This window comes from Podarcis tiliguerta (assembly GCF_965153285.1).
Source record: "Podarcis tiliguerta genome assembly, chromosome: 12".
Taxonomy (NCBI): domain Eukaryota; kingdom Metazoa; phylum Chordata; class Lepidosauria; order Squamata; family Lacertidae; genus Podarcis; species Podarcis tiliguerta.
Genome location: NC_139545.1, coordinates 1,504,831 through 1,529,266, shown reverse-complemented (window position 1 = coordinate 1,529,266; position 24,436 = coordinate 1,504,831). Strand labels below are relative to the sequence as shown.

The following is a 24,436-nucleotide window of genomic DNA, read 5'->3' as shown; positions in this document are numbered from 1 at the left end:
CACAGATTTTAGTTTAAGGTTTTGGGCATTAAATTTTGGCCACAACTTTATTGATTACAGCATGTGAGTGGTTGCTTAGGCATTGGTTCCAGACTACCTGAACCTGCACAGTGGCAGGAACAGGACTGACACTGGGCACCACCAGAGGTCAGTAAGGGAAAGCATCCTGGGGGAGCAAGAACTCTTTCGATCTCACAACTCGCCCCAGATGCTCCCAGGGGCTCTGGCGTGGCCCTAGCCCCTTGACAGGGTTTGGACAAAAGCAAGACGAGCCCCTGGATTCCTTTAACGGAATTCCCTAGCAGCAGCAATGGAGGGGCAGGCACAGCCAACCACATCCCCTCAGCAAAACATTGAACCAATGCCTAACCGCCAACCTTACAAAGTTGTGACGATTTGCTACACGGCAGGCAAAAACCAAGTGGCACCAGCCAAATGGCAGAATTCCTACTGGGCCCCTGCTCCAAAAGCAGACGACCCCTAGACAGGCATAGCAAAGCCATAAGAACAACCGTAAATATAGGGAGAGGAGGGCGGGTGATCTGCTGCACATCGCAAGAAAGTGAAACTCTCCAGCGACATGAAGCAGCTTAAGTAGCCCCTCAGCAGCCAATAGCCAACCCAAGTGACCAAATTTCTGCCCCAGCAACAGAGGGGCAACCAATGGGGTATTGTGGCCATCCAAACGGTCCCACCCCACAACAGGGAGGCAGTTTCTGGTGATCTCACCGCAGCACGTGCCCTCCATGATGGAAGACCCTACTTGCAAGAAAGGAGATTCCAACTCAACATCAGGAAGAACTTTCTGACAGCAAGAGCTGTTTGACAGTTGAATGGTTTCCCTCGGGAGGTTGTGGACTCTCCTTCCTTGGAGGTTTTTAAGCAGAGGTTGGATGGCCACTGGATGGATGCTTTAGTTGAGATTCCTGCATTGCAGAAGGTTGGACTAGATGATCCTTGGAGTCCCTTCCAACTCTACAATTCTATGATTCTGTGCCCCTGTTTTGACATGCAAAAGACTATTTATGTGGAATATTCCAAAATGTAACCCCCCCCCCTTCTACAGTCTGGAGTCCTACAGTCCAAAATCCTCCCATCCTGGCAAAGACCAGACACGCCTGTTTAGCAGCAACAAGGCGGAGGCTTGTTTTGCCTTCAAATCATACCTTGGGTATGAGCTACACAGCAAAACATAGGGTTTGGTTCATCAGAAAGGGATATGATCCCTGGAAGAAAGCCCCAATGCCCAGATAGTCCTTAGACGTTGACACAAGAGCTTTTTCACACTGTGAACAGGGCACCCTTTGGAGAGCGTCCTCAGGACAGAAGGAGCACTTCATTCAGCAGCCACTGAGTCACAGGAAAAAGTTATTTCAGGAGAAGTCCAAGTGGTGTCACAAGATAGATATGCATGCAGATGCTAAATGCTGCTACAGCTGCTCTAAGGGAATAGCTTACCTTTTTCTTGGATATTTGCATCTGGAAAAAAATGCAACAGTAAATTCATTGCACATTTATGTTGCATCTAACCCTTTTAAAACTATGATACTGATTTGAGTTACACTTTTTACATATTTTAATGAAGTGATTTTAACTTTGGCAAACAAAAGGTTTGATGATTTGCATAAAGTTCAATTTTTTAAATCTGATTTTCTAAGTATACAAATGCACCACTGTCAGTAGAGGAGATTTAATGACACCAGCACATAATTCACAGGCCCTGCAAATTGATTCTTTTCGAGGCTTGCAGTGATGGATTTTGGGCCTGATGTTTGCTTTATACACTGAATGTGTATTACTGTAAATCATTTATCTAAATGAAGGCTGGAGTTCAAAGTATATTGTTGTACTGAAGAGTAAAACGAAATGTGTTTTAATTATCAAGGAAATTTATGACACCTCTAGTCTCTGTTTTTTTGCGCACGCATGCCCCATTTATGTACATATTTTAGAAAATTCAGTTGTGGTTAATTAGAGCCCATTCCCAGTGCTTTTTTTCTAAAAGATATTTAGGAGTACTCTTATTTCGACACAAGGAAATCACCATTTTATAGTTCAAATCGGGGAAAATAAATACAGTAAATGGACAAAAGTACAAAGATTCACAAAATGTTTAGGGGTATGCGTACCCCCGCGTCTCCCCAGAAAAAAAGCACTGCCCATTCCTCTGTTCACTACCTTGCTTGGAAGGAAGTTCTATTGATTTTGAAAGGGCTTCCTTAATTCCTGGGAAATACAGGATGCTAGATGCACATCCTGTTCCTGTGCGTGTTTACTCAGAAGTAAGTCCCGCTGGGTTTTAAGGTACTTACTCCTAGGTTAGATTGTGCATAGGATTATAGTTGTGGGCCAGGCAAGGGTGGCAAACACGGTTCCCTGCAGAAGCTGTAAGACTCCCTTTCTCACCAGCCAGGGCTGATGGGACTTGTGGGGCAACCAAGGCCGCACGGCACCATCTTTGCTGCTCCTGCCTGAGACTTGGAAGTCAGTTCCATGGAACTCAGCGACATTTTGGGGTAAGGTAGATGGGATCAGGTTGCAAAAGTCATACTAGGACCTGGATGCTCATACATATTTTAAAAATGGAGCACGATAGTGAGGTAGTACATTGTGCTTATTAAATACTAGTCTGATAGGCTGCAGATGCTGAAGTATTGTTGTTCTTCTCCAGGGGTACTCAGGGGTACGCAGTACTGGCAGCTCTTTTTGTTGTTGTTAAAAAGTGTGGCACTTACACTTACTGTAACAATTTCATGGTGAGTGCCAAAACCTATTTTTTTAGGGGAAAAAAGCACTGGCCTTCGTTAATAGTTAATAGCTACGTGTATTCATATAGTACTCCTGGGTAAGAATATCAGTACATTTTGGAACAAATCATTTGGGCAATGCAGTTGTGGAGGGGAAAGCAACAGTTGGGGGGACCATCTTTTGATTAAAAAAATTAAGCTAATCCTAGTTTTTAAATTAAAGGTGTGGGGAGAAGTCTATAATGAAGTCTATAAATAAAATCTATAAATGTCACCCCCTTAGGCCCACCAAATTTAGCTACAGCCTAAGAACTGCTGTGGCTGTGGCCCTGTGGCTTGAGTTTGGGACTGGTCTTCACATTCACGTTGCTACTCTGCCATGAAGCTCACTTGAGCCTGTCACCACCTCCCAGACCAACCTAATGTACAAGCTTATTGTGACCATAAAACGGGAAGGGGGAAGAGAACCCCAGAGTTCTGTGGTAGAAGGTAAGGATAGGTATCGGAAGTAAAATAAAATTCACACATAGACCCCGGCAAACCTATGTGTTGCCCCTTCTGCTGGCAGGTCATGAGCAAAGCCTCCCAGAAACAAGTTTACTGGTCAGGTCAGTAAAATACTGAATAGTTGAAGAAATCCCTTATTTCAATCTTTGTGGCTTCCACATTGTAGGCTTTGATAACCTGACGGTTCACTAAACTACTTTTGATGTTCAGTTTTTGTTTGGTTTGTGTTTCATGGGTTGAGAAACCTTGCAGCAAAGGACTCCGTTTGTGGACGTCTTTACAAGAAGCAATGGTCTCTCTTTTTATTCTTACCCTATTGTTTTTGTGTTCTGGAAATAAATGTATAGACTTTAAATGTAGTTTCTAAAAATAAAAAATAATTAAATTAGTATTTGATCCCCAAATTACTAAATATGACATAAATGCCTGTGATATCTACCGGTATATCTAATCTATATCAGATTTAGACTGCAAAACTTGTGCGGATGGGAATTTCCAGACAGCAGGAACTGAACCAAAGTTCCATCTGCAACATAAAGGTTTTGAAAGATCAGATTTGCCTAGTTTTGGTTCCTTGACAATTGTTGATAAAGGGATACATGTTTTTTGAGTCTTTAACCTGGTGGGAGATAGAAGCAACTGGATGAACTGAGCAACAGTTGTCTTTTCATGCTTTTGTGAAATTCACACTTTGATCTAAACTGTTTCTGTTTTGGGCACATCTGTCCTGCAAATTTTAAACCATGTGTCAGCTAGTTGCGACTTTTTTCAATGTGTGTTCTGGAATTACAGTTTGGTTAAAGGAATTCAGAATTTGTGAATAGTGATTTGACTTGCCTGAGACACACTTGCTTGACTGATGTGTGAATCACAACTCAAGTTACCCATCAGCCTCTGCACTTCCTAAATGTTCCCCACTGGATACCCCTCCCACCTCAAATTGCATTTAATAATACATATTTTGACAGAAAATATTTCAAAAATATATTTAAATGTGAATTTCCATGTGCATTTTGAAAAATAAACCAGAGACTAATGCAAAAACGTGATGGAATGGGGTCATGAGTGAACAAATGTGAAAGGGGCGCAGATCAGAAAAAGGCTGCGTCAGGGATGGGGAACCTTTGGCTCTCCTGCTCTTGCAGGACTACCACTCCCATCATCCCTGACCCCTGACCATTCTGGCTGGGACTGGCGCAAGTTGTTGGAGTCCAACAATATCTGGAGGACCAAGATTGTTTGATGGTGGCTCCTAGCCTCAGTAAGCTACACTTCCAGAGCTCCTTGGTTATGAGCTATGGTAATTAAGTTTGGAACCGCATTAAATCTCAGAGATGTGCTGTCATGTATATGCACCGGCTCAGTCCAAAGTATTCAGAATATGTTTCCAAGCAAGTGCTGCTCCCAGTTATTGGATGCCAAGATCTGCCACTTGTGCTAACCGCTGAGTAATGAGGGGAAACACATAGGAGATCAAATATGGTATTTCCCTTTCAGTTGTAGCTGTGGTGATATTTTGCAGTGCCATAAGAGGCTATGATAGGCACAAAAATTATTTAAAACCTCTTCCTTCTCCCAGGGCAGACAAAGAGGGACAGACTCCTAAACTTGCCGGGTGTGATGGAAGACTGCAGCTGTGGCATAAACAGCTGCACACTGGGCCCAAGTGTCCAGTCCAGGTGGCAACATTTGAGTCTGTCAAAGCATAAGGGACCATTGGAGGCTACAGCTTCACATGAAGCACAAAGCTGTTGTCCAGCATGTATTTCGCCAAATGCAAGCGTTCTTTTGTATTCAGCAGTAATAACAGCACCAATGAAGAGAAGTTTGGTGCTTTTATTCAGTAGCAGGCTTAATACAATATACAAAGCAGTGAAACAGTCTTTAAGCAGACTGCTCTGGGGGGTAGGACTCAAACCCATGGCTTCAAGTTACATGAAAGGAGCTTCTGACTAAACATCAGGAAGAACTTTCTGACAGTAAGAGCTGTTCAACAGTGGAACAGATGTCTCCCTCGGGAGGTTGTGGACTCTCCTTCCTTGGAGGTTTTTAAGCAGAGGTTGGATGACCATGTGTCATGGAGGCTTTAGCTGAGATTCTTGCATTGCAGGGGGTTGGACTAGAGCACCTCTGGGGGTCCCTTCAAACTCTACAATTCTAGGATTCTGTGATAAGCAAGATAAGATGCTTCCCCATTCAGTTGCTGGGGCCCCAGGAAACAGCACGGGAGCAGCACCAGGCACCCAGCAGTCAGTACCCTACCAGTCTGGGCCCACACCCCATCTGGGAGATTTGTATACTTCAGACCCTCCTCAGGGGCTAAGGACTGGGTGGCCTGATACCTGAATTCCTGCCACTGTTCCCATACGTCATTACTGGGATGGTGTGAGGAACGTTGCATTGCCTGCCAGGTAGCCCCACATCCGGCTGATGCCTTCCCCTGAGGCACAAACAGTAAATCAAGACATTTATTAATTTCCCAAAAAATAGCATAAAAGAATAGAAGATAACAGCAACATTTTTAAAAAAGTAATGAGAAAAAAATAAAACAGAAAAAATAACACCATAAGTAAATTTTACTTGACTTCCCTCCCCTCCCCCTCTTGGTTTCATTGTTTAATACTTGTTCATGCATGTCCATAAAATCTTATATATTTCATAATCCATTTTGAACCTTCATCTTAATACAAATGACATGTAAAAGTTATACTAATGTAAAAATCAATACACAAAGCTCAAAAAATATGCATTGAACATTTACCCCCTTTTTAAATTCAAAGTTCTTTCTTTCTTAGGTTTTAAGTTATCTAACTTATCCTGCATAGTTCAAAAGGTTTTTTTGCCGCTCTCCTTCTTCTCTGGCGGAGGCTTCTTCCTTCTGGAGGAGCTGCTGGCAGCTCTTGGCCTGGAATCCACTCCTGAGTACAGGAACAATATATTTCATGCAGTAAGTCCATCCAAACCTGCACGTCTCAATATCACATCTTCAATTTTTTTAAATAACCATCATTTCCCACATTCCTTTCCAATCCTCATATGTCTTTTCCCAGGCCTTTTTAATGATTTTACATTGCCACCACATATCAACCTTTTATCGCCCTCCCCTTCTGTTTCTTCTCTATCGCAGTCAAAGCCTCCCATATCATTCCACACAGAGTATCCTTTTTATCTGTAAAAGACTCCCAGAACATCTCACATGAGGTACTATTTCTATTTTGAACCACTCTTACTTTCCCATGTATTTTTCTCAAACCGTGTCCCTCTACCATTCCTGTCTTAATCATGCATTTGCCTCTTTTAATTGTCCCACTGTCTCTGAAATTAAATTGGTATTTTCCCAAATTTTGACAGCTGCCTTCTTGACATCTTCCTTAAATTGATCAAACAGTTCTCTTTTAAAATCTAAAAGCAATTGCATTAGAGCCTGGCTGATTTGTTTTGACACTGTGATTTTTTATTTCTGCCATTTCTGATTTAAACTGAGAGGTCAATACTCTCCCTGTTTCCTAGCTTCCTCTTTTCAAAACAAAATGTCCTTTCCCACCACACAAAGTGTTATTTTTAACCTTATCAGTACTTTACCAAGGACATCATCAAGTTCAGTAGAGAGAGCCAGTGCTTTCAACCTATCCCCCCCCCCTTCCAAGTTACTCACAATTACAAAATTTTAACAATCACATATTCGGATCTTTACATTAATGAACATCAAAATAACTTTTAAAATTGTAAATATAATAAATCGATATTGAACCTTTAATTTTGAGTTTGTTTTAGTCCAATATTAGCAGTAGGTGGTCCTCTTCTTTTAGTCTTAGTTTTTATTCAGCTAATGCCTTTTCATAAAGTAGAAACATTTTTGGAATTCCATTAAATTGGGGGTCTTCAACCATCAGAAAAATTCTAGAACACTTTTCCAGATGTGAGATAGGTTCCAATCTTTTTTCCCAGAGAAAAGAAATTTTAAAACAGTCTTCCATCAAGTAACATTATAATTCTTCTCAGGTTTATCCTCCATTTTAAGTCAAGTTCAATCTCACCGTATTTTATGTTCAAGTTCAAATAGAGTTCAGGTCAAGTTCATTATTTTTAAAAATATTGAGACTGCCTTAAACAGCTGAGTGCAGTCTTTTTAAACCTATTTGTTCATTAGTTAACCTGTCTTCCAAAGTACGCTTCACCCACAATTCACTTGCAGGTATTTCATGCCTGTTGCATCAGTAATGGGAGCGGACTTCCTTTTTCCACTCCCAATTTCTTGCCAAATTAATTGATTTAATCAATTATTTAATTTTTCCTCACCTTCCAATGGGCACAATATCTGGAAAGGTAACTGCTCATGGCTGGATCACAGGCTTTGCTTCTGTAGAGCTGCACCGGTGCCTACGGCTTGCCTGCCCCTCTCTCGGTTCCTTTTGGTAGATCCACGGCGCCGTCCATGAGTTTGCAGGACCCCGAGACACCCCAATGCTCCTCTTGGGTTTTTGGGCGAGGTGTGTGGCCCTCGCGCTCTTCCCTGTCCGCTCTACAAAGCCAAATCTGACAGAGCTGTCAGATTCTCCATCCAATTGCCAACTTGCGGGAACCCGGAAGTGTAAATCAAGACAATTAAAATATTCCTTCCAGTAGCACCTTAGAGACTAACTAAGTTTGTTATTGGTATGAGCTTTCGTGTGCATGTGTGTATGTGAAGAAGTGTGCCTGCACACGAAAGCTCATTAGCTCATTCCAATAACAGACTTAGTTGGTCTCTAAGGTGCTACTGGAAGGTTTTTTTTTTTTTGTTTTGTTTTGACTACGGTAGACCAACACAACTACCTACCTGTATCAAGACAATAAAGCAAACCAAAAACACTTGACACCAACCCTTTAGGAAGTGTCGAAAAGCAAGGAGGAATAATTGTACAAACCAATTCACTGTCTCCTCAAAATACACAATTCTCCCACAATAGGCTTCCTTTACAGCATGTGATGGAGAGAATTGTTATATGATGGCTGTCATTGTAGGTGCTGAGTAGGTACACACTTGTTTAAATTATTAGAAAATCCTCTAGGTGAAAGAAGGTGCTGCGTTTGAAATTAAATTTACAAAGACTTTTGTGTGAGCCAAAACAGGCTTGCTGACACTTTTAGCATGAAGATACGGATTTCTGAGCTGTGTAGGTCAACCAGGGTAATGCTGAAAGAGCAAAGCTATGGGAGATTGCGCTTTCCTTTCCATGACCACGACAGCTGCAAATCATCTGTTGTTACACTGCTCACGTGAAAATACCACTTTAGGTGAGAAGGTGCTTTTTGCGTTTAGCTACTTCAGTAACATCTTAGGCTGGTAAGTTACTGTTTTGTCCTGGCCCAAATATTAGTGTGTAATTTAATAAACATAGGGACGCGGGTGGCGCTGTGGGTTAAAGCCTCAGCGCCTAGGGCTTGCCGATCGAAAGGTCGGCGGTTCGAATCCCTGCGGCGGGGTGCGCTCCCGCTGTTCGGTCCCAGCGCCTGCCAACCCAGCAGTTCGAAAGCACCCCTGGGTGCAAGTAGATAAATAGGGACCGCTTATTAGCGGGAAGGTAAACGGCGTTTCCGTGTGCGGCTCTGGCTCGCCAGAGCAGCGTTGTCACGCTGGCCACGTGACCCGGAAGTGTCTTCGGACAGCGCTGGCCCCCGGCCTCTTGAGTGAGATGGGCGCACAACCCTAGAGTCTGTCAAGACTGGCCCGTACGGGCAGGGGTACCTTTACCTTTAATTTAATAAACAAAGAACACAGTGTTGATTAGGTGGCAATGGATGGTTATGTTTCAGAAAAATATACAGCAATCCAGACCCAACGTTGAGAGGAGAGACTATCTAAAGTATTTTAAAAGTTCATGTTAATATTACAATTAAAATTCCACTTATATACTGAAGCAGTCCTTCATTCAGGCTACAGCTGCATGTTGTCCTGTAGAAAACATTGCAAAAACAGTGTGTTTCTGACTGCCAGCTGTTTCCCCCAAATCCATTATTTATCTGATTTTCATTATAGTAAGGAAAATAAATTGAAATATCCACTAAAAAGTGTACTAGAGTGTTGAAGAAGAATAGCTTATGGAATTGTACAACACTACAATTGTTTTATAGCCATTTACTGCTGGCTATGAAGAAAGATGCCATCCTGTGGATTACTAAAAATAAAAATAAAAAAATAGCAAAGCAGAATTAACAAGAAGGTATTGTTTGCTTGGAGCTCAGTGAAATGTATCATTGTGCCAAAAGGTGCATAAAATAAAAGGCCGCAACATTCTTAATTTTACTTCTGGGAGCATAAATGCATTGGAGAGTCTCTGCATGCTTCCCTGAGTGCCAGTGTGGTCCAGCACAATGCAGTCAGCTAACAGAATCATAATAGCACTGTCAGGAGGATGAATGAGATGGAAGAAATGTTTCCTTTGCTGAGTTTATGAGCTGATCTGCATATTCAGAACGAGTATGTAACATAGCTGCTGAAGATGGATGGGAGTTTTTTGAAAGTGGGATATTGAAGGCCCCAATGCAGACAATTCCAACAAGAAAGAAAAGTGGGAGGCATCTAAGGAAACGGGTGTGGCTGCATAAGGAATTTACAGATGAGCTGAGATGTAAGTAGGGCATGTATAAGAAATGGAAGAAAGGGGAAATACCAAAGGGGTAGCCTGCCAACCTAACAGTTTGAAAGCACACAAGCAGATAAATAGTAGATATATAAATAGTGCAAATAGATAAATAGGTACCGCTCCGACAGGAAGGTAAACGGCGCTTCCTTGTGCTGCTCTGGTTTGCCAGAAGTGGCTTAGTCATGCTGGCCACATGACCCAGAAGAGCAAGATGAGTGCCGCAACCCCAGAGTCGGCCACAACTGGACCTAATGGTCAGGGGTCCATTTACCTTTACCTAGCCAGCAGTTGCAGGGGGGATGTTAGCTGGGTCCAGCTAAGAATGAACTCAAGCTTGCAAGAGAGGTTAAATATAATTTTTAAAAGTTTCATTTGGCTATGCTTGAAGCCAGAGGAAGATCGATCAACTAGCAGGTTCACTGAATGGAAATGGAGAAATGTTATTGGGTGACAGGGAGAAGGTGGAACTGCTGAACACCTACTTTGCCTCTGTCTTCACCCAAAAGGGAAGCGATTCCCCACCTGGTGATAACAGAATAGATGATGTAAGAAGGGAGCTGCAGCCCAAGACAGGAAAAGGTGGTAAGGGAACACCTAGTCAATTTATTTTCTCCTTCTCTGCAGGGTAGCACTTGAACCAATGGCTTCAAGTTACAAGAAAGGAGATTCTGACGTAACATCAAGAAGAACTTTCAGACAGAGCTGTTTGGCAGTGGAACTGACTCCCTCAGTTCCAGACTCTGTTTTCTCCAAGGTTTTCTTGAAGGTTTCTAAGCCGAGGTTGGGTGGCCACCTGTCCTGGTTGCTTTAGTTGAGATTCCTGCCTTGCAGGGGGTTGGACTAGATGGCCCTTGGGGTCTACATCATTTTATGATTTTATGAAGACTGCAGGTGGGTGACCATAATGCATAATGAATGCTGCCCTGCCTCAGAAATTCCCTATTTTTTTATTTCTTTTTAAAATGCACATTATGCATTTTAAATTTCTTCTTTTTTAAATGCACATTTTGAAGAAAGCTAGACAAGACTAGACTTTCATTTGGCTATTTTTCTGAGTGTATGAGGTTTCTTTTTCTTAGATGAAGGGGGTCTGCACTTCTTCCACCCCCATTTTGAAAGAGGGTTGCACTATGTGATTCTATCAAACATATAACTTAAGTATCCTGGCTTAAACATCTCAATGGATAATTATGAACTTTTGAAACTTCCAGAATTGTGACAAACTGTTAGTTGAATCAATCTGTGTTGCAAACTAGTATGAAAATGCATTCGGAGCAGGAGGCATTCAGTTCAGTTCACATTTAATGGTGAACATACCGGGATGGCATGGGGATGAGGGACCAACTCCCTTCTCTTGCGGGGGCCCAGTTAGTGCCATTGCCTTCCGTTAAGAGTTTGGGTGTATTCCTTGACGCCTCCCTTTCCATGGAGGCGCAAGTTACAGCAACAGCCAAGGCGACATTTTTCCACCTTCGCCGCATCAAGCAGTTGGTCCCTTACCTTTCCCGCCCCGACCTGGCCACAGTGATCCATGTGACGGTCATCTCCAGGCTTGACTACTGTAATTCGCTCTACGCGGGGCTGCCCTTGAAGCTGTCCCAGAAACTCCAGCGGGTGCAGAATGCTGCAGCGAGGCTCCTCACGGGGTCTCTGCCATGGGAGCATATTCACCCAGTGCTTTTCCAGCTGCACTGGCTCCCGGTGGAGTACAGGGTCAGATTTAAGGTGCTGCTTTTGACCTTTAAAGCCCTTCACGGCCTAGGACCCTCGTACCTACGGGACAGCCTCTCCTGGTATGCCCCACGGAGAGCCTCAAGGTCCATAAATAACAACACCCTAGTGGTCCCAGGCCCTAAGGAAGTTAGACTGGCTTCAACCAGAGCCAGGGCCTTTTCAACTCTGGCTCCGGCCTGGTGGAACGCTCTGCCTCATGAGACCAGGGCCCTGCAGGATCTGATTTCTTTCCGCAGGGCCTGTAAGACAGAGTTGTTCCGCCTGGCCTTTGGCTTGGAGCCAATTTGATTCCCTCCCTCCCTCCCTATCTTTCTTTTTTCTTTTCCTTCTCCTCCTGTGATGAGGCTACATTTTAATATTTTAATGTTCCATTATTTTAATGCTGTATTTTACTTTTGTTTTTAAGTTGTAATCATTCATCTTGTTTTTATTATTGCTTGTAAGCCGCTCTGAGCCCGACCTTGGCTGGGGAGGGCGGGGTATAAATAAAAATTATTATTATTATTATTATTCAAATTTTCCAAAACAATGTGAGAACTGGAGCACAGACATATTTTTAAAATTCACAGTTCTCTGAATTTTGCAATGTTGTTCTCCAGCTGAGCAATGTATACAAAAGTATATAACTTGGACTCCAGATACAATATTACAAAAATAAATAAATCCCACCATTCAACAATGCATTATCTTTGTCTCGATCAGAACCTGCTTCATAATCCAAATTCAGAAAAGGGGTGGGAGTGCCCACCTGTCAGTCATCTGTTCTCATAGATGATGTCAGGGGATTTGACATCACTTTAGCAAAGTGCTCCTAAAAGCAAGCTCCCCCCCCCCCACTTCGTTTCAGCAGCTGTTTCACAGCAATGAATGGGCTGAGGAAACAAAGCAAATCCCACCAAGCAGGATTGGCCTCCCTTTGCATCAGGTGACGCGGGGTGTGTGTGTGTGTGTGTGTGTGTGTACCTGTGTAGTCCTGTTCAGTTCCTGCTTTGTGCAATGCTCCCAATAACAAGCTGCTTGTCGGGCCCTTTGGAAACGGCTCCCGTGGGCTTTGGCCAACCCCTCCCCCCTTGTAGCCAAGCCCCTGCATGACATCAGGAGTGGGGTGTTGTGGGTGTTCTGTGCCCCAGAAGCAGCCTTGCGGGCCAAATAAGGAAGCCTGGTGGACCAAGATTTCCATGCTAGGAAAATGGCTGTCCTAGAACTTCTTATCATTCTGGGATGTGCAGAGTGCAATGCAACTTCTAGGATTGTTCTTCCAGGTGGGATAGTGTGGCAGAAGCAGCACAGCGTGGCAGTGAACCAAGCAGGTTGCTTTCTGTGGGGATCAAGTTTCCCACTGGATTACTCTTGTGAAAGTGGTCTATAGATACTAGTACTAAAAGGATTTTGTGTTGTTTTTTCCCCTAGGCATTTCCTGGAAATTTAAATTCTGACAGTGTGGTCCGGCATGATTTACAGCATCCAGTTATCGCCCGCTATGTACGGATACTTCCATTGGACTGGAGTGGAGAGGGTCAAATTGGCCTGAGGATTGAAGTCTATGGTTGTCCTTACTGTAAGTTCTTTTAACTTCTGCTATGTCATTTTATTTCTGCTTTCCTGAAGCTTTCTTGTGTAATGGTATTTAGCTTAGTATAATCCAAGCAAGTGTGATCTGGATGCAGGATTTGGGTTGAGTGTAGTTACATTGCATATGTAATATATGCAAACTATAAGAGACCTGAGGTAGCATAGTGCCTCAGCTATGAGCTAAGAAGTTCCTGAATCAAGTGCTGACTTCTTCTCCGATATAACAGTGGCCTTGGGGCCAAGGCAATATATGATATCTCAGCCTCAACCCTCCTTTTGCATTGTGGGGAAAATTCCGCTGAACTGCCTAACAGAGTTTAGCTGGTCAATACGTAGGAGGTCTCCTTCGTCCACCAACAGAGGGACTTTAGATACAACACACCTTGTCATATTGTGGAAACCTGGACAAACTGCTTTAATCTTAACTGTGGTTAGTTGAAGCAAGTGATCTTGAAATTAAGGTGCCTGATAGTTTTGTTCCATCCACCTGTGGAGCAAACTGACTCATACTCTATAGAACATAACACAGCAGTCAGATATCACACTTCTCTGAAATTTGCAATGCATTTTCTTTGCACAAAAATAGCTGAAATGCATGAATTATTACTTAAAATAAGGCCCGAAGATGTATTTGAATGCAATTTTTGTATGTTTAAAAATAATATTGCTGCTTTATGTGGAAACAGGCTGCAACAGATCAATGACAAAGCAGAATGCTACATCCCTACTTCAGGCTATAGTTTATGAAGCTGGCTTGTTCTAATTAACTATAAACCAGAAGTATTGTTTTTTTTGGGGGGGGAGGAACTGCCAGTGTTGTTGTTGAACCCTCCTTTTTCACACATTGAGCAGAATGTGAAGAGGATAGGAGTGGAAACCGCTGATCTTATCCTCCACTGATCACTGAATGTGTGGCCATTCCTCCTGTTGCATCCCCATCCACAGGTCCCCATAGGGGTTGTGACACCTATGCTGTGCTGATCCTAGAAGTCCCACCACCCCACTGGCTGCATTTGTGGAACTAACAGCCTATTCTCACATGCCAGCTAGCAGTGGTGGTAAGAGTGGGCCACATTTGCATCATGCGCTTCTTCTAAGGAGTGTGCAGAGATGTCTCACAACAGTGCAAGTGAAGTAGGTTATGCTGAGAGGGAGGCTCACCCAATGATATGAACGTGAGATGTGTACATATAATGCCAGCTGCTACATCTTAATCTGGGGTAACAATAGTGTGGGAATAACTCACATATGCTTCCCACCCAGAATCTGTAATATCTGCAAGTGGGCAGGGCTAATGAAGTGCTCCCATCTCATGAATGGAAACATTGCTCGAACAGAAGGAAGGATGATATTTGCATGACAGGGAACCATACCACTGGGCCTGCCCTACCCCCCACATGGTTCTTTCATGCTCATCCTACTAGAACATTGTGACATGATGTTATGGAGTGATAGGTCTCATGCTGCTGCCAGGAAGAATGTACACCAATGCAGTGCTCCAGCAATATTATGTCAAATGTTATTCACTTTTCCTAATAACTGCAAAGATAGGCTTGCCATACATCAGTATAATTCCCGACATGGCAACACTACGGAAAAAGCAGCAGAAACATCTCCAAAAGCTTAAAATCACCAGTTTTCTGAGAGGGTAAGTTTCTAAAACATGCCTCAACAACTTTGCGGGTTTCAGGAATTTTACTTTTTGAAATATGGCAACCCTATTCAAAGAGTCCTAGACGCCCCCTCCCCCAAGCCTGGATTATGGCAGCATGTAGTATTGCGGGTTGGAGAGGAAACCTGCCGTGGAGCAGGAGGTTGATGAGAATTACTGAAGAGACCATCTGGAGGGGATATACTGGGACAGCTTTTCTTCACTCAAAAGACACAATCCAACTGAAACCCTTTTAAATTAATGGAAAGTTAATGTTCTCTAATGTGTTGCCTATTTTGCAAGCATAGTGTTGTTGACTATTTAAGGTTATCACTTTTAAAAGTGAACACTTTTAAATAATATATCACCACCTAGTCTCCTGACTGGGATGCGGGTCTAAACCACTGAGCCTCTTGGGTTTGCCGATCAGAAGGTTGGCGGTTCGAATCCCCGCGACGGGGTGAGCTCCCGTTGCTCGGTCCTTGCTCCTGCCAACCTAGCAGCTTGAAAGCATGTCAAAGTGCAAGTAGATAAATAGGTACCACTCCAGCAGGAAGGTAAACAGCATTTCCGTGGGCCAGAAGTGGCTTAGTCATGCTGGCCACATGACCCAGAAAACTGTCTGTGGACAAATGTCTGTTCCCTCGGCCAGTAAAGCGAGATGAGTACCGCAAACCGAGAGTCGTTCACTACTGGACTTAACTGTCAGGGGTCCTTTACCTTTACCTTTAGTCTTCTGACTAGCCCCCCTAATTTGTTTGCTGTTAAACCAGTTGCATAATGAATCCTGAAAATGGGCTAAATAGAAATTACAGAAACTGGAAGAAAGGAGGAGTTAGTCAACTCTACCCCATGATTAATTAGAACCACCTAGATAGATAGATAGATAGATAGATAGATAGATAGATATGGAAATGTGTATTTCAACATTGATAGGAACACATTTTTCATGCATTTGGGTCCATTCTTGAAGCCAAGGACCATATCACAACATCTGGGAAAGTGCAAAATCTGAAGGAATTACACCCCTGCTCTATATATTAGTCCAGAAGGTATGAAGTAGGTATACATTCACTTAAAAATGTGGACCAAACAGATTTCTCTTCCATCATTTTCTGAAGTCACACATAAAGTTGCTGCAAAAAAGGACTCTCTTTCTTTAGTTAATATAAATCATAGGTTTCCCTTCATGCTGTAGCAGGCTATTTTTCAAAGCAGGGATTCATATAAATTACAGCAAAACCCAGCTTTGTGTCATGACATTCTCTTTCCTGGCTTCTTTCTACCATTTCAACCACTGTAAATAATACTCCTAGTTAGTCACCATGGAAAAGGAGAAGAGGTTTCTGAAAGTGTGGCCTTTAAAGCAAGTCTTTGGAAAATGAAGTCTCCCTGGTGTCCTTTCATTCAGCTGTGGCAAGTAGATGTGGAGAATCGTAGCCTAATTCATTCTGCATAGCCTTTTCAAGCTCTTTGCTTGAGTGAATGTCCATAAAGGCTTTGGTTGGCATTCTGCCACCTTCTCATTTCTTCAGCAGTGACCGATCAGTTTGTCCACAGTGACTTGGTCGCCTGGGAAATCAGGGATTGATTTTTCTGAAAGGAAAAGTTCACCAGATTTAAGGTCTGGAGTTTTGTTTCTGTGTCACCGGTTTTAAGCCTAAGGGGCCGCCTCTGTTTCACTGATGTCTAGAGTAAGATATGAATTGCCAACCATGGCAATTATGCTTCAGCCGTCATTCATGTCATTCTTTGCTATTTCATGACCACGTCAGCAGGGAGTGACAGGATGGCAGTGGAAGGAATCTTGCATGATTCCTCTGGGTGGTCAGAGGTTTCCCTTCAGGCCCCGTCATCAGTTAGCTTTCTTTTCTTTTGCTTATTACTTAGGTCCCATCTGCACTATATGTTTTCAGCCATATCATACCACTTTAAACAGTCATCTCTCCCCCACCCCAAAAAAAAAGAATCCTGCGAGCTTTATTTTGTTACGGGTGCTGAGAGATGTTAGGAGACATCCATAGATAGAAGTCTCCAAAGAACTCTCAGCATCCTTATACTTCCTAGGATTCTTTGGGGGAAGCCATGACAGCTAAAGTGGTATCATAGATGTGCCCTTTTGTATCCTGCCTTCCCACCAAATGATCCAAAGAGGCAGCTATGTTAGTCTGTTGTGGCAGAAATAACAAACAGATTTGACCTTGGGAAAGACCAGGTCTATGGACTAAAGACCAGGTGATGTGATGTGTGAAGTATTGGCCTAAATTGGCAGGATGCACCTGAATGTAGAAAAGAAGAAGAAACTGAGGTGAGAATGAGAAGTATACTTTATGGAGAGTTGCATTTCTGTCTCTTCCTTAATTACTGATACTGGGATCCTCAAATGGGTCCCCATGCTTAAGAAGCTGATACCCAGAAAATCATTTTGCTAATGATAAGCAGAGATACCTGGGTGTGTATCTTCAGCATTTGTTTCAGATTTCTTGCACCAGATCCTAAACATTTATGCAAATCTGCTACCTGGAGAGAATACACACATTAAAATAAAATCTGTGTAATTTGTGAAGTTGCTCAAGTGTAACAGGCCATATTCAGCTTCCCAAGCACTTACATACTTTGTAAACTCTATTATATTTTTCAAAAGAAAACTAATTTTTTAGATGCTGTTTACTCATTCTCATGGCAGAATGCCACTCATTAGTAAATAGTTTTTGTGTATCAGCGTCTTAAATATTATAAGCTACTGTAGAACCACAACAGAAATAATTAATACAACTAATGCACTAAAAGAATCATGTTCATGTGGAACTAGTGCCAGCTTGCATGAACCTTTTCTATTTCTTATCACAATTCTTGAATGCCTGTGGACTCACTGCTGCTTTTGTTTTGAGGTGACGTAAGATACTATGACTCAGTAAGCAGAGTGGCTCAGGAGTGGTTCAGGGCTTCCACTAGGCTTGCAGCCTGACAGTGGCAGCCTCCACATGGAGATCTTTTCATAGATGCTGCTCAAGGGACTGCCATGATTTTGCAATAATGGTCACCCCCCCCCCAAAGGGCTTGCACAGATTTTAGCAATGGCACATTGGCTGTATTTGGATGAACTATTGACTCTGGAGGCTGAGATATGAATTAGGTTTCTGGCCCCTTCCCTCCTTCCCAGTTCTAAAACAAGGAGTTCTGATCCCTTGTCACTGCTAACAGCGGAGCATCTGTCACTTTCCTTGGACATGCAGGGACATGTTGCTGGATCGATGTCAATGACCCTGGTTAAGATGTATTTTCTGCAGTGACAATGTTTAGAACACCTACAAAATTGCTTTTATTTAGTAATTCTCTATTTCAGAAACAATATATGTACCTCAGTAGGTTTTAAATATGATTACATTTCTGCACAGTTATCAGATGAGCTCAAAGATAGTTTGATAGTTTGTTCTTTGACTAGAGGGACAGTATAACAATCCCTGGTGACTAGCCAGCTTTCTGGCAGTAAGCAGACTCCCGTCAGCTCAAGATACATTTTATTACAGAAAAAAACATCCTGAGCAGGGCTTCGCACTCCTCTATAGATGCTCTAACCTGCTCTAATCTTATCTCAATAGATGCTCTAATCTGAATCCGAGTTCTGCTTCCAACAGGATCTACCCCAGAACCTTGTATGTCTGCCCCTCCCCTTCCGCTCCTCTTTGAGGCATTCCCAACCCCTCCTCCAAGGACTGAGAGTCTGAATCAGCTCTTCTCCACTGACAGTGGATAGTCTTTCTCTTCTCCATTGGCAGCCTGGCCTCTCCTTGGTCATCTTCCAGCCCTCCCTGTGAAGGATGGGCTGCGGGGTTTCAGTTTTGGAAACCAGCCCTGCTCCCTTATCAGAATCGCCAGCCTATGAACTGCTAGCTCTGAAGTTTAACCCTTCTGCCTCCTCAGGAAAGTCAGCCTCTTCTTCACTTTCCGAGGCCAACCCTTCTGCTGGGTCCTGGGGAGCCACGCTCTGCTGCACACCAGCCCAATCTCTGAGCGATGTGAGAGTCCGGGGGTTCCTGGCAGTTCCCCAGGGTTTGTGTTCCCTTTTGGAAAGAGACACAGCAGAGACTGTGGTGTCTTTAGAGTATATGGTTTATTTATGCATTTATACAACCTGAGCCTGCGAAGGAGGGTCTTGTTTCTCCCATAGTCACAGATTCAAGAAAATACCAACCCTTTCTGTGCTTCTCTGGCTTTCCAGCTTGCTGCCTTGCTCCTCAGTCACACAGCTCCCAACTCTCAGCTCTGGCATTATTCCTTCTCACTATGTATGAGTGGAGGGAGGGGAGGGGACCACCCATTGGCGTCTCCTTTGGTCTCCGTACCCCCCAGCAGGAGGTTAGGCCAGCTTGATTAGATTATAGCACTTCTTGCTGGATCCAGGGACTAGAAGTCTGGAACCCATCTTGATACCCCAAGCCTTGCTTACATTCTAACACATACTGAATCCAGGGGTTAGAGAGGTCTGGCACCCACAAACTCATAACACTGCCCCTTCCCCACAGAACTGAACACCTATCCCCAGATGTGTAAGCAGCAAAATTCAGCTTACCTTTAGAAAAATCACAGACACACTAGCGGAGGCATTAGAACACATATAATCAAAAACTGATAATAAAACACAATTAGACTTTTAACCCAATCCAGTAACAGCCTATTCCTATCAAGCAAGTGCATCAGATCACGTCAGTCCTTCTTCTTTCTCCTTGGCGTACACTCCCAGTCTGTTCTGTATCCAAACAGTTTACCCAGCCCCCTCCCCCCGCATGCCTGAAGTGATGAGTTCCGTCATATTTAAACCAGGATTATAAGCCTCAGTACCAGTGCTGCATTACCCAAATGCCTTGATCCCACTTTCCTTTGTGCCACTGCAGCACAGAGCAGCTTTCAAGCACACACAAGACTTTCAGAGTATTTCCGAAACATCATTAAACAGTTCCCATCGCCACAAACATGCAAAAAGCACAAATCAGTAGCATTTTAAAACCATTGCCAAAACTTGCAGGAAGGATCCCTTGAGTTGGGGGAGGGGACCCCACTCATTTGCCATCTTGCACAGGGCCACTTCCTTTGTTCCTCTTAATAGCCCATCAGCTCACCAGGAAGCTAGCCAGGCTATTCCAGGAATTAGAAGGGGGTGCCAGGCATTACAAGGGTCTCAGCATACAGCCTACTCCCTGTCCCTATACTATCTCCTTCATTCTGCAATAAAAAAGAAACAGAGAGAAAAGCAATGCAAGAGAAACATTTACCTTAGAACAGAGGGCAGCTGTTCCTAGGGGTATCTGATAAAATGATTGTAAGCCCCCAGCCACACATGGCCAAATGTGGCTGTCTACTTTGGCGTGGTCTCTCTCTTAATTGGTGACCCTCCTGTGGTTTTAAATACTGCATGGCTGGAAGAATGGGGTAGGGGATTAGCATTGTTCTCCCCCACCCCCATCTTCTTTTGAGGCCACAGGTCTACAAAGACTCTAGCACCTTGCAATTGTTCTGCCTCCATGCTCTGAAGAGAGTTGGACAACTGGGCAACACTCCTGGGCATCGTGGGAGATTAAAACACAACTAGTCTTAACAAGACTAGTTGGACGCGGGTGGCGCTGTGGGTTAAAGCCTCAGTGCCTAGGGCTTGCCGATCGAAAGGTCGGCGGTTCGAATCCCCGTGGCGGGGTGCGCTCCCGCTGTTCGGTCCCAGCGCCTGCCAACCTAGCAGTTCGAAAGCACCCCTGGGTGCAAGTAGATAAATAGGGACCGCTTACTAGCGGGAAGGTAAACGGCGTTTCCGTGTGTGGCTCTGGCTCGCCAGAGCAGCGATGTCATGCTGGCCACGTGACCCGGAAGTGTCTTCGGACAGCGCTGGCCCTTGGCCTCTTTGAGTGAGATGGGCGCACAACCCTAGAGTCTGTCAAGACTGGCCCGTACTGGCAGGGGTACCTTTACCTTTACCTTAGTCTTAACAACTCGGTGCTGCTGGCAGCTTTGCTCACGGTCTCTCTGCCTTCTACTGCCAGGAAGGCTCATGGGAGACCACCTGCGGAGAGGCTTGTGAAGGTGCCTGGAATAGGGCCATCTTCAAAGGCACCTTGAGGAGCCTCTCTGCAGGTCATCTCCCGTGTGCCTTCCTGGCAGTAGAAGGCAGAGAGGCTGTGAGCGAAGCTGCACTGACTTGCTAAGACTAGTGTGCAGATGCAGAAGAAGAGGTTCGCTTATTTGTTTTCCAGCTGTGGGAAAGTCAACCAATTGCAAAGGATTTATTGAACATGGTGACATTCGAAATCAGCTTCTGCTGGACACATACAGCTTATTCCAAATTGTTGATGAGACATGATTTTAAATTCCTTACCATCCCACCATAGATAATTGTTCAGGGAAGTCAACCACTTCTAAGTAAACTGACTCAGTGCTACCCTTTTATTGACTGCTGAGTTAAAAGAGCCAAGCGGAACTTGGGGAGTTGTATGTCTCCCACTGGTTTATTACTGCAATGTTTCTCTTGCTGACCTCGTCATTCTTTGTTCTGTGCTGTGAGCTCTCTTCCATTAAAGCCTCTCCCATGACCTCTCATTTTCTGCCCCAAGTGAGCAGTTCTTCGATTCCATTGCTTCCTCTTTCAGCTTTCTAATTACTGCAGTGTCAAGTAGCATCCTGCGTTGCAGATTGTCAGCTGAGTTGAAGGGACTCAACGTCCCCTTTGCACAATAGGGAAATTAATGCAAAGCCTTTGGGGAGTAGAGCCAAGGCCTTTCTTTGACACCACGGGCTTAATTCCTTGTGGTGACAGAAGGCTTTTGATGTGAGGCACCTGCACTGTCTGGCTTTGATCTGAAAACATTCCACACAATTTAGTGCCTTTTGAAAGTAAGGCCCAGTGTATTACTTCAGTGAAATGTTATCACAGCCTTTAAACTGGCACATATAATTCGTTGGTTGGGTGAATCATATCTTAATCAGAACTAAGATGCTATTGTACAGCTATGTGTTTTTGTTTCAGATTGTTTTGTGGGGTGGGGGGTTCATATCATAACACCGGATATGAACTAGCTAATGCAAGAGAACAATTTCATATGTATTCCTTATGCCTCTGAGCAGCAGTCTTAAATGCCTTCAATTAGAGTTTCTCAATTGCAGGAAGATGCTCATTATGAAAAGGAAGATTTTGAAAAGGATAATGCTTTCAAAAACATTCAGATGTTTTGTGGTTATCTAGCTTCCATTTTTCAGATATTAGAAGTCTGGCACTTAATTGTAATTTAAAAACATTATATTGATGGTGATTTTTACAGCATTGTCCTAAACTTGTTATTCATTCCCTTGGATTATATTTATTGGAAATTTGCATTTATCAGCCTTCCCCAATCAAAACACACAACGAAGGTGGAATTATCCCGCCTAATCATAGCTTAAGAGAGCTGGAAGTGACCCCAGAAGCCATCTAGTTCACCCCCCCCCCATCTGTAATGCAGGATCCTAGTGATTGGCTGCCCAGCTTCTGCTTAAATGCTTCCAGCAAATGTGAGCTCACCACCTCCTGAGAGGTCAAACATCTTGACCATTAAGAGGTTTCTCTAAGGTTTAGCGAAATTCTTTCTCCCTGCAAGTTCTGCAAAGTCAACTAAGCAAAGAAGAAGAAAGAAGACCAGAACTCCCACCTCCCACTCTACAAAGACAGAGGGACAGGAGAGAGCCTCAACCTCAAGATCTGAGAGCACATGCAGCTTGGTATGGAGGAGGCCCTGGCATTTAGGTCCCAAGTCATGTAAGAAGCAGGGTACTGAATTGGATCCAAATCAGACAGGCTGCCAAGGGAGGTTTTTCTTTTTTAAAAGATTGGGATAATATACCTAGTCATTCACATCAAAATTCTGGTAGCCGTATTGCATAGGGACTGAATCCCCTGTGGCCCCTTTGAGGGCGGGACCATGCAGAACCCCTTGTGGTGATCTGAGTGGGAGCCTCCCAGGGATGGATTGGCCAACCTAGCTCTGGCCAGAAATGGCGGCACCTCTGAAGCATCTGAAACTGGTGCCCCTCAGGCTGCGTGGGTTTCAGCTGACTCTGAGAGTCCGCCTGCCGCATACCTGCTCTTTCAAGGGGATTGCAGCCCTGGTCAGTATATAGTATAACTAGGCACATTGATAGCTGCTTTGGAATTCTAAATAGAACCTTGATTTTATTGTTTTTAATACCTGTCTGCTTTTAACAGCATAGAAATAAGGTCACTTCTTATTTTCATCAGTGAAATAAGTCTCTTTGACACTGAATATGCTGTAGATATTCTAAGTGAATTTACGTGATTGATCTTCTGTCATAATGCAGGCATTAAATATGGTCTGTGAATAAACCTAACTCATGGTTTTATCACATTTTGCTGCTGAAGTTTATCAGCTTCAGTCAGCACATATTCCAGGTTATCTTACCCTAGAGAAAGCCTAACTGCTTTTTCATGTATATTGAATTTTTTTTATGTTAGTCTATAAGCAGGCTACTGTTTTTGTTACACTAATTGCTAAAACCATTTCAGAATTTATCTCAAAATCCTTCTTTTAGATAGAAATGCCAGGAACATCCTGAAATAAAAAAAAATTAAGGTCTTATATATAATAATAAATGTTCATAAATGTACCAAGCAAACACGTACATGAATATATGAGCCACATGTCAGAAGCAGCACAGGAGAACAGCCCTGAGGCCATTTTGACTCCCAAACTGACCAAATGTTTTCTCTGTAGGGTTGAAGGAAAATGGAAAAGCCTCCCCATTGTCTTTTCCTTCATAAATCCTGTCTTAAGGGTATATCTGTGTATGAATAGGGTGAGCCTGTGACCTGGCTTAGAAACTATGGTAAGTATTTATCATTACAAAAGACTGACCAGGCTCCCCAGGGTATCCAATCAAGTAACCATTAATAGGTAACCTGCCAGACAGGAGATAAACAACGCACTCAGATTTCTGTTGTAGACCGCCCTTTCTGTGATGTATGTATGATGTTTCTGGGGGTGGTCTTGGACTCCAGGGTGGGCAGTTTAAAATGTCTATATAAGGGTGGACACACCTTTGTTCAGGGTCCTCCTTTCCTGCGTGTGAGGGGAGCACCCTGTTGCAACAGTTCAATAAAGATCAGGCTTACTGGCTGCTTTGCTTCTCAGTATTCTCTGGTTGGCCTCTGTTATTTTCTCTGACCGATGGAGAACCTACAAAGGACTCTATAAGGGCTCTTGTGTTCCCCATAAGGGAATAAGGGCAGATTTTGTTTATTACAATCCATAAGGATTTGTGTCCCAAACAGCTTTGCAAATACTGTATTGTCAACAGACATTAGACCTACATGGGAGGGAGGAAGAGATGGCAGAATTGTTTGGTGTATTAGCATAATCTCAAAAGCCAATTAAATATGATGTGAATTCATGATTTGTTGTTGTTGTTTAGTCGTTCAGTCGTGTCCGACTCTTCGTGACCCCATGGACCAGAGCACGCCAGGCACTTCTGTCTTCCACTGCCACCCGCAGTTTGGTCAGATTCATGTTTGTAGCTTCGAGAACACTGTCTAACCATCTCGTCCTCTGTCGTCCTCTTCTCCT

At 43.5% G+C, this 24,436-nt stretch overlaps 1 protein-coding gene across 1 annotated transcript in view; it reads left to right on the top strand.

Moving 5' to 3' along the window:
• Window positions 1-24,436, top strand: part of CNTNAP2 (contactin associated protein 2) — a 965,530-nt gene that overhangs the window by 460,743 nt on the left and 480,351 nt on the right. The window contains exon 4 of the mRNA XM_083407007.1: window positions 13,025-13,172. Within this exon, the coding sequence (XP_083263133.1) occupies window positions 13,025-13,172 (148 nt within the window). The remainder of the gene's footprint in view (window positions 1-13,024; window positions 13,173-24,436) is intronic.